Source organism: Pholis gunnellus (assembly GCF_910591455.1).
Source record: "Pholis gunnellus genome assembly, chromosome: 24".
Taxonomy (NCBI): domain Eukaryota; kingdom Metazoa; phylum Chordata; class Actinopteri; order Perciformes; family Pholidae; genus Pholis; species Pholis gunnellus.
In genome coordinates, this window is record NC_136551.1 from 10,726,072 (window position 1) to 10,737,056 (window position 10,985).

Sequence of the window (10,985 nt, forward strand, 5' to 3'; positions counted from 1 at the left end):
TTACGTCACTCTTACTACTCCCATAAGCAACACTACAGCTGGACCAATAGAAATATTCTATGATTAGGATGAATGATTACATCAGTAAGAAGTGATCCGACATTGTCATTATAATCCAGTGGTGTCATCATTTGACAAAGTATTTTTAACCCAAGTACAGTACTTGAGCTCAATTTTGAGGTACTTCTACTCAAAGGCAAATGTTAAAGACTACTTTTTACTCCACCACATTTATCTGATGTCACGTTGTATGTTGATGATCACTGTTTATAATGTTGTGTATTTTAAGATTAAACTATCCGACACATAACATTCTTAGAATGAGCTCCACCTCTATAGCAGCTATAGCACTGACATGCATCAGTATTCACTATCAACAAACATGATACACAGTAATATAACACTCACAATGAATGTTTAATGAACATAAACTTCATTAAGACAAAGATGTTTCAGATATGTAAAATGAATGCTTAATTAAGGGTTGTGCTCAGGATCAAAAGAGATCAAACAACAAATCTTCTCTGTACTATAATGAGCATGCATTATGTCTGTAGGCTAATTACAACAATACCCACACAAACCTCTTGCTTATTAATATTCCCTGAGTGAAACACAGGTGGACAGACTCATACGGGGACTCCTCAGTGACAGGCAGGAGAGCAATGAGTTCCCCCAACAGAGCAATATGCACACAGATGTGCCATAATATTTGTACAGATGGCCAGTGCAACATGGGAACAGCTCCCAGCAGGCCTCTCCTGAGCCTGCACGTTGCTCAAATAACAGAAAACGGACGGAAAAAGACACCTAATGTAGCGGATCAGTCAAAACGTATCTGTTCATGTTTGAAATAAGGCTTGGGAGCTTTAAAGGCGACATATCATGTTTCAGGTTTATATTTGTATTTTTGGTTTCTACTAGAACATGTCTACATACCTTAATGTTTTTATACTGTCAGTCTGAACACACCTGTATTCCCCCTCTGTGTGAAACGCTGTTTTAGTCTCTTTCAGCATGTGTATAAATTCAGCATACTTTCAGTAGCTTAGACTATAATAGAAGTGCCAACCCCAGTTCATTATGTGCTAATGTACTCTCATAATGTTAGCTCCGCAGGTTATTTTATAGACCAAAACGTTACTATATAAAGAATATATATACATGTTTAGTTGAATAATCAATGAGTCCATCCACAGAACATTAATCAGCAATACATACATTATTTCTGTCACTCATTGTCAAAGCAACCAGTTGCTTTTATTTATTTATTCATCGATTTATTTATTATCATTAATATTTATTTATTTTTCGATGTTTCGAAGCTCTCAAATGTGAGGATTTGCTGCTGTTATTATATATTATATGATATCATATTATTATATTACTGTTGCGTTGCAGCCTTAATTTGATTCAGTGTGTTGAAGGGTGGAAGTTGATGATGACTGGGGCGTCATCATCCACATTTTCCACGCCCCTTGAATGGATCCAAACATCAAGTTGCGCGCGCATGCACCGCCATCTTTGAAATTCAGGAGGTGTGCACCATCAACACCGGCCCACCAGCCTTCTCCTCAAACTTAGTTTAATTTAGATATCGTCCCAAAACCTACTTTGTCCGAGAATGGCTAACCGAAATATGCAACAAGCGAATATGCGAAGCAGCAACTCTCCTCAACCGGAGAGGACCGACTCTCCGGTGCAGTCTCCGGCAAACAAAGACAGTCCAGCTCCGCAGCAGCAGTCACCCGCGGCCGAAGGAGCCGAAGAAGGAGAAGGAGTCGAAGAGGGACGGGCTGAAATGACTTTGGATATCACGAGTTTTCGGAAGCCCGGTGAGAAGACGTTCACCCAGCGCTCACGTCTGTACATCGGGAACCTCCCGCTGGACGTCCCGGAGGAGGAGTTCAAAGACATGTTCGCTAAATACGGGAACATTAGCGAGGTGTTCATCAACAGAGACCGGGGGTTCGGCTTTGTCCGCTTGGTAAATGAACGTGTATTGGTTTTAAACTGTGCTGTTGGTTTGACCTAAGCTAACCTGTAACTTCACGTGTTTTATAACTGGACCGACGTGTGGCTACGAGGAGCGAGCTAGCTGCTATGTTAGCATTAGCACAGACACCCATTCATATCTAACCGTGTCTTACATTTAACAACATGTTATTTTTGTGCAACCAGATGTATGTTTCAAAATTGCATTCCACTGCACCACGTTGTATCGAGTAATGTTAGGTATTCATATTTCATATTTCATATTTTGAATTGCAGCCTTTATGTTGAATTTTTTGGACTTGTGTGACACATTTTCTTTGGTTTGTATACATATAGAAAACACAGTGGTGCAAGGCCACATTTTGAACAGTGTAATAGGTATAAGTGAAGATAACAATTGTAAAGAAATGTATTCTGCAGCCACAACCTGCCTCACTGTGGCATCACCATCCTTGTCTTCCAGGAAACCCGCATGCTGGCAGAGATCGCTGTAGCCGAGCTGGATGGGACTGTAATGAAAAATCGACCAATCCGGGTCAGCTTTGCGACACATACTGCTGCCCTGACGGTGCGCAACCTGTTGCCTGCAGTAACCAATGAGCTGCTGGAAGAGGTACACCGAACAAGAGCTTTAACGTCTCAGGAATACAAGTGTACTTCCTGTGTCTGCTGCTCTGTGGAATCTGCTCATTTATGTGCAGCGATATGTAATCCTCTACCATCCTCTACCATCAGGCGTTTTCTCAGTTTGGCCCGGTGGAACGGGCCGTCGTCGTGACGGATGACCGCGGTCGCCCCACCGGGAGAGGCATCGTGGAGTTCGCAAACAAAATAGCTGCACGCAAAGCCCTGGAGCGCTGCACGGAGGGAGCGCTGCTGCTGACCACGTAAGGAGTGCAGGGACGACGGGGTCGCTTTCATATAATATCACAAGTTTAATTCATTGTCGTCCCCCTTTCTTCAGCACGCCTTGTCCGGCCATCGTGGAGCCCTCGGAGCACTTTGATGACCAGGATGGACAGCCTGAAAAATCACTGCAGAAGTCTGCCGGCTACTATAAGTAAGTAAAGTGTAAAATGATTTGTTGTCATCTTACAGTACGTTATCTTATAGCTAAGATGTGCTCGATGTTCCTCTTGGTCCGGGATGTCTGTCAGTAAGCGACTGGAGTTGTAATTTATTTTGTATTGATCTTCTTTTTTTTACCCCAGGGAACGAGAGCAGATGCCCCATTTTGCTCAACCGGGCACATTTGAGTTTGAATATTCGTCTCGCTGGAAAGCTCTCCATGAGATGGAGAAACAGCAGCGAGACCAAGTGGACAAGAACATCAAGGAGGCCAAAGAGAAACTGGAGGCTGAGCTGGAGTCGGCCAAACATGAACATCAGCTCATGTTAATGAGACAAGGTAAGGGCTGCTTTAGTGTTCTTGGTGTCTCAGGTTTGTAAGACGTGTTTGTTGAGGTTGTGGCTGCACTGTAGCTGCCTGTGGTGACGGATGTAAAGAGAATGAGGGGATGGATTATGCCGCCTGAACTGGACTAAAGAAGTAGAGCTGAGTGAAATGCTCCCATAAGTCATGCATGCTGCCCCCTTTTTGTGTTGATCGGTTGCATTATTCTTTACATGTCCCTCTCACGAGTGTTGTCTTCCTCCCTTCTTCCAGATCTCATGAGGCGTCAGGAGGAGCTGAGGAGACTGGAGGAGCTCCGCAACCAGGAGCTGCAGAGACGGAAGCAGATCGAGATGAGGTGCGTTGTCCTTTCTTGAGCAGAACCAACAGGACAGGCGGTAAAGTTTGACTCCGTTGTGTTTTATTTGACCGTTCTCTGTCTTCGCTCTCTCCGGCTGTAGGCATGAAGAGGAGAGGAGGAGGAGAGAGGAGGAGATGATGAGACACAGAGAACAGGAGGACCTGAGACGCCACCCGGATGGCTTCAAACCAAACTACCATGACAACGTGAGTACAGCTGCAATACAAACAAGCAGTCAAACGCACTGAAGCTCCAGATACACGTAACCCGTCTCTCTCTTGTGAACATCACGTACACTGATTTCTTTCGTTCAGACATATAAAGCATAAGAAATTAGAAGTACACATGTAGTGTTTTAAGCATTTAATATAGTAAAGATGAAAGTATTTGTGTAGCATAGTGTGAAATGGTTGTCGTCAGCTTGTACATACTTAACCTCCTCAGCAGTATTGTCTGTAGCTCCTCAGCCATTGGTCTTTGACGTTAGAGTAGTTTATAGTTTCTCCAGCAGCTATGAATCTATCTCATTGAGGCAAATCTTATTTTAACGTGTGCTACAACAGGAAGGATCCCCCGAAAGTCATAAAACACACTATAAAGTTTTAACCAGCTTTTGGTTCACAGAACGCCTCTCTTCATTTTGGATGCTTTTGCTTTTCCTACATTTGAGCAGAACCTGGACTGAATTACTTCTTATTGCCTCAAGCGTTCAGTGACTTATGAATATGTCGTCTCTATAGAAGCACTCTCCTGTGTTTGATCGTTGTGCTCGGGCTGCGATGGTACACATCACTGTAATACATCATCTAATTCTACTGATGTTTTAATAATGTAGTATCAATAAATGAGTTATTAATTTAAATGCCTCTTCCTCTCTGATCTGCTTATCCTTTACAGAGGAGCTCTAGTTGTTTCCTGTAAGTTTGAGGAATTTGTATTCATCTTTAATTTCCCTTTAAGAACATCTATTCTCTTTCAAAAGCACAGATATAGATAGTTTAGATCTCTTGCATTGCTAGCTTTACCCGTTCATTATTAATCGACACTGTTTAAGAAGCAGGAACCGGTTGGATGTGTGAATAAGAACAACCAGTCCCACAGATATTCATAGCATAAGGAAACAGAATCCATTAGCTTTGCATGAGTGGATGAGAGTAGAATGGAACTCTGCGGTGATAAAAAGCCGTTGTGTAATCTCTCCGATTGTTATTTGATCAAAAGCAAAGTTTGTGTGAATTCTAGGTCAGCGTGCGTGTCTGTTGGTGTGATATGTTGTTGATTTCTATGTCATAACTTCTCTCTTCATGTCCGTTGCTCTGTTTAGAGGTCCCGTTGGAGGCTGCGATCTTTACACGCATGTCACACACTCGCACCTCGCATCTAGAACCATCCGTCCGGTTCATACCGACTCCTTCACGGCCGCCGGCTGAACCGCAGCAGTCTCTCTGCACGTCGCCGATTAATATCAGAACACCAGTGATTAGTCTCATCCGTGAACACACAGTTTAGGATGGAAAACACGAGACGTTCCTTTTGTACTTTTAACCGGACTGTGTGTGGATTCACACACACTTCACTTCCCTCACGGCAACAATATGAACTCCACACAAGCTTCCTTTTGCCGCTTTGTAAAACATAAACTTTAATTTAAAGGTGTGTTTTTTTTTTTTACACATTTACTTGTTAGTGATGACTCCCAGAATATAAACGCTGCCGTCTAGTGACTATCGTAGCTGCAGATCTGACGGACAGGTTTGAAGCTTTCCTAGACTTTAGTAGAACAATGATAAAGGGCTTCGTCACACTACTACTACTACTTGTTATAAATGCAACATATTGACCATTTAACAGGTAAGTATATAAAGATTACAAATGTTGAGCATTACAATATTTGTAGTAATTTAACGTATTGTTTCAAATTTCATAAAGTGCTGTATGTGTGGGACAAAGTCTGCTCAAATTTAGAGTGCAAACCTGGCACCGGGTCACCGATGTGATCTTGATGTCGATACTTTCACCGCTGCCTCGACCCGTTAGTGTTACTGTGTGACTTTAAAACACCAAAGTCACACAATAACACAACGAACACACGGACCGAGTGTTCTGCGAGGTGACCTCCACCTGCATTTCACTGCATCGGTGATAGTTTATTGACCCATTGTAGTGAGTTTATAACTTTCCATGAAGAGATATTTGGTCATTGATGTCCAATTGGTTTCAGTGAGTTGGATCAAGCCGTGTCCAGATGTTTCATGTTGAAGCGGACTCGATCCAGCTCAGTGAAACCTGCTACTGGAGACGTTTATGTGAGAAACGGAGAGAAAGAGGATTAGTTTGTGTGCAAATGAAATGTATCCATAACTGTTTATTGTCAGAGGACGTATGAATGAATGTGTGTTTGGGCCCTGAAACACCAAGCTGACAGGCGTCACTCGCTCGGTTTGTAATGAATGCTTGCACACCTCCAGATCATTAGATGTGATTAAGCTCGTCTGTGAGCAGTAAAGAGTTTAAATAGAGACGAGGAAGCACTGAGCTGAAGCTTAGGTTCCCTCTCATCAGTTCTGTGTAGAAATGATTACTTTCACAGTGCGAGTGTTGGACGACAGCCCGTCCGCTAAAGATTTGTTCTTTAGTGGAGTTTTGTTCTGAAGGCTCTTCTTCACTTCTTCCAGAGAGAACAGGAAATGAGAGTGGGTGAGCTGGGCCCTCGTGGAGCCGTTAATATGGGAGGTACGGGCATGATTGTGTAAAGACTGGTTGATACAAAGACCGGATCAAGTGACGATGATGACGGCTGTCTTAATGTCATTTATTACGTTTATTGGCCTTGCATCCCAAGTGGCTCTGTTTCAACAACATCGTTTTAAGTTTCACTTTGTATGTTTTGACTCCTTTTTTGGTGTAAAATGGAGTCACATGGGACGCAATGCAAAGGAGGAAAAACCCATAATACACCACATGACAACATAATGTGTATACTAACAGAATATACAGCGTACTGAATGGGATTGTTTTTGTTGGGAGGTTTCATAGTTTGAGAAATCTTTAGTCCCTGAGCTCTCATCCTCGGTTCTATGCAGATTTGAAATGATTTAAGCTTGACATTTATACGCTGTTGTAGCCTTTAAGTCTGTGCCGCAGCTCTTATTTAGCACTTTAAAAATAATTGGAGACAAACGTCCGTTTATTTCCATCATGAATGAAAAGTGAGGATGATGTTGGTCTGCTGAGGAAGAGGGGCTGGGGACTGAGGTCTATGAAGTGGGACAGATTCACCGTACAACGATTATAACCGAGGATTGCACATCATCTACATGAACAACTGCCGTGTTCCGTTTTTATTGTTGCACAAATTACAGTAGAATCCAGTTTTTGTCTGGGTCGGGGGTCAGCTGTTGTTTAAGTCTTTGTTGTTCTGTCTTCTCCTGGTGTGTTTACAGTCACATCAAACTATATTGAAAACATTATGGAAATATGGCATTTCTGTTTGTGTCATGTTGTAACCTGCGTTTTAATGTCTGCTGCAATTTCCCCCCAGTGGACATTTAAGCCTCATGCTTAGTTAACATCAGGATTTATTTGCCATTGCACCAAATGTTCTATCTCAGCCAAGCATGAAAAGGTTTTTACAACATTTCAACTTCAACTTTCCATTATTTACACTCGGGTGTTTTAATGCACAAATTGAAAATGGTCGTAAAAACAGGTGGCTGGGAACGCATTACCGGCAAACTCTTCCCTCATAACATTTTATAACATAACTTTCAAATTATAACATCCAACAGTGTCTAGCCCCTATAACATGAGCTGATTTGATTAGTGTTCATTATTATTTTGATGAAACTGCCAGCAAAGGTGCACTTGCAGACATTCTTCTAACAATGTGCACGTCTGTAGTTGTTTTCACAGTGGGAGATGTTGGCAGTTTAAATGTCTTATCCCTGGCTCGGGGCTGATGCAAGCGCTTTCCCTGTTCAGCTGCTCGTGATTACAGTTTACAACGATAGGTTTACTGCCTCACTTGTCCATAGCTGTGTATGGTTCACATCAGCCATCATGTTGCAAACAGGAAGTAACCTCTAGTTCTGTGAGTGAAGCCCATACTAGAGTGTCTTAAAGCTGAATTCTCTCTAGTGTCCACCAGGGGGCGACTCCTCTGGTTGTATAGAAGTCTATGAGAAAATGACTCTACTTCTCTCTTGATTTATTACCTCAGTAAACATTGTAAACATGAGTTTATGGTCTCAATCTCTAGTTTCAAGTCTTCTTCAACACAGCATGATGTTCATTTAGTGAATTCCAACGTTGTTTTCTAACAGCTCTGTATGCTCCATGACTGAGATGATGTGCAATCCAAGGTGTAATTAGCAAAAGATGTGGAAGTTGGCACTTGGCCTCAACGTTGAGTTGAGCCTCATTATTAATAACTTATCTGTAAAATGTGACTGTTAATATCTACTTCAGCATGTTATATCACCAGTTGGCTACTTAAAATTGACGTTGGTTTTTGGTTGTATTGGTGACATATTTGTATATATATTACATATAAATGCTTAATGATATTTGTAACGGTCTCACTTCAAACAGATGACTGTTTACTGTTTTTTAAATGAGTTGCAAAGTTGTTTTTAAAAGCAAAATCCCAATTCTAGATTGCAGTCGTCATCGGATGACAGATAATCACGTTAGCTGTCGACCAAAAGCCAACGTTAACTGTTGTAATTAGTTTCAGCGTTCAGCTACAACAGGTCTTTACGGGGCGTTTGGGTACTTTTACACTGACCCACCAAATCACAAACCAATGCTCCGTTGTTTTGCGTGTAGATGGCTTTAACCAGGGCTCTCCGGGGCCCACTGGTAACCAGGGTCAAATGATGGGCATGAGTGGAAGGGGAGGAGCCATTGGCCCAGAGGGAACTGCAAATATGGGGACACCATTGATGTCAGAGAATGGAGCCATGGTAATGTATCAGGAAAAATAGATGCAGCTTATCTCTTGATTGGTCCATCTTCAACATTAAAAACTACTCTACAAGAACGTTGCCTAATAACAGTACGTCAATCAAACTGTTTATAAAATAAAAGTCATCCTTTATCCTTTTAAGTCAGCTTTCTTTTGAATCGGATGCAGAAACAAATTCTAAATTTGTAAAGACATTAAAAATTTGTTTTAAACTGTAGACTTAACTAATAGTCCCTTTCCTCTCTTTCTCTTTGTCTGCTTGGGTCACCTCCGTTTACTCTCGGATGGCCACGCTTGGATCAAACCCGGACTGATGAACTTTGAAATTGCTTCTTTTTTCTTTTTTTTTTATACGATGTATTTGTCTCCGACGCTCAAACGTTCTCCCGATTATACACCATTCCCGTCTTTTTCATTACGCGGACAACATGATACCTCAGCGAAAAGATAGATTCCTGCAGGGTGGATCGGTGGGGGGGCGACCAGAAGTTGAATCCCCAAAGCAACAACAGCAGCAACAACAGCAGCAGCAGCAGCAGCAACAACAACAACAACAACAGCAACAACAGCAGCAGCCGCAACAACAACAGCAGCAGCAGCCGCAACAGCTGCCGCAGCCGCCGCAGCAGCCGCAGCAGCAGCAGCAGCAGCAGCAGCAGCAGCAGCAGCCAGCTTTGGGCCCTCAAGCTGGGAGGGGGAGTCCAGTGGGGGGGGTCTTTGATGGGCCAAACAATAAGCGCCGCAGATATTGAATCCTCTCTGATCACGGAGGCTCGGTACTCATGGATCTTTGTTTCTGCCCCCCCACCCAATCATCTCTCTTTCTGTTTTACGTCGGTGGGAAATCGGACAGATTTTTGTGAGTTTTGTATTTTTTATTATCTTCTTATGTAAAGCAAGTTGGGACAAGGAGCTTTTTTTTTTTTTGTCTGCTGAATATTAACTGCAAACGAGTTTGAAAGCATGTCAAGAAGGCCTTTGTGGGTCGACAGCTTTGCAGTAGATGACATTATCTTGGATACACTTCATGAAGCTGCTGTGTGGGATTGGTACGTTTCAATAGATTGGACATTGATTCGAGTCAAACTGAAAGGTAGTGAGACACCCAAACAAGACACGCTGCTGGGAGTTGGTATACTTTGTGGTCATCCCTTCAAACACACGGTTACTCTTAGCTCATTAGATGTTCAGTCCTAAAGTGAGTGAATGTTTCTGCAGCTGTATTGGATGGTTAAGAGAAATAAAATATTTGTAGGAAGTCCTGTCTCTGTGATTTGAAAGAATGATGTGTGTGTGTGTGTGTGGCGGTGTAGTGCAATCTGCATGTGGCATCAGTTCACTTGTTCACTTCCTTGTTTCAGTGGATCTTGTAGTTATGAAATATCCCGACCAGGTGTCACGGGTTCTAAAGAATAGTTTTATAACAGGTAATTACATTTCTTTTCCTCAAAGCACTTCTGCATACTTGACTTGAACTATATTTCGTGTCGTCTGTCTTTCTCTGTGCATCGAGTGTACGTGACGACTAACGCGTCAGTAACGGAGAGACGAGCTTTAGCATCAGCGTAACGTTTCCCGGTTTGACCACGATTACTGTCGAGCCTCCAGATGAATGAGTAGAAACACTGTGTCACTTGTTTAACTGTATATAAGTTATATTTGTTTATAACGGATTTCTGTGAATCAATTTTAGATACAAAGCTGGCTCACTTCATGATGTAATGTTTAATTTAAAGGCAACTATTACCATGTATGTGCTTTTATCTGGTAATTTATGAAAATAATCTGAAAAAATGTTCTTTAGATGTTTAGTTGGAAGCTGGAAAGCAATTTTAAACATATACAATATATATACAAGAGCAGCTTTAAAGTAATCAGCCAGGTTTGCCTCTTTGTTCACATCAGGCATTCAGTGATTTCATTCATTTATTGTTTTCTTCTCGTCTCTTATAGGTCCGGCTTGTTTCCTGCCTCCAGTGAAGTAATAGGTAAATCCCAACACACACACACACACATGACAATAAATGTATTGCCCTGAAAGGGAAATGCTGAATATATATAAATAAATATCATCCGGAAGTATATTTACACTTCTCCAAGAGAGAGACCCAAAGAAGTAGAATATATTTCAGATCTTCAGGGCTTCGTACAAACCGTCGTGCTTCCTTTTGTAATTGGCTCGAGCTTAAATTGTTCACTTTTCCACTGCTGTTAATGTGCGTTCATAAACACAGATAGAGACAAAGGATCCGTGGTTGAGCTGGATGAAC

At 42.0% G+C, this 10,985-nt stretch overlaps 1 protein-coding gene across 1 annotated transcript; it reads left to right on the forward strand.

The window, feature by feature from the left end:
• Positions 1–1,548: 1,548 nt before the first annotated feature.
• Positions 1,549–9,967, forward strand: pspc1 (paraspeckle component 1). Its single transcript, XM_079186040.1, has 10 exons — positions 1,549–1,987; positions 2,459–2,608; positions 2,731–2,882; positions 2,960–3,055; positions 3,207–3,403; positions 3,662–3,746; positions 3,850–3,955; positions 6,425–6,482; positions 8,577–8,713; positions 9,156–9,967. Exons 1-10 carry the CDS (start codon positions 1,625–1,627, stop codon positions 9,465–9,467), a joined length of 1,656 nt encoding a protein of 551 aa, XP_079042166.1. The 5' UTR covers positions 1,549–1,624; the 3' UTR covers positions 9,468–9,967.
• The last annotated feature ends 1,018 nt before the right edge of the window (positions 9,968–10,985 follow it).

Coding starts and splice junctions, on each gene's coding strand:
- pspc1 (XM_079186040.1), top strand. CDS start 1,625: ATGGCTAACCGAAATATGCAACAAGCGAATATGCGAAGCAGCAACTCT. Junction 2,609..2,730: donor CCAATGAGCTGCTGGAAGAG/GTACACCGAACA, acceptor CTCTACCATCAG/GCGTTTTCTCAGTTTGGCCC. Junction 2,883..2,959: donor GGAGCGCTGCTGCTGACCAC/GTAAGGAGTGCA, acceptor CCCTTTCTTCAG/CACGCCTTGTCCGGCCATCG.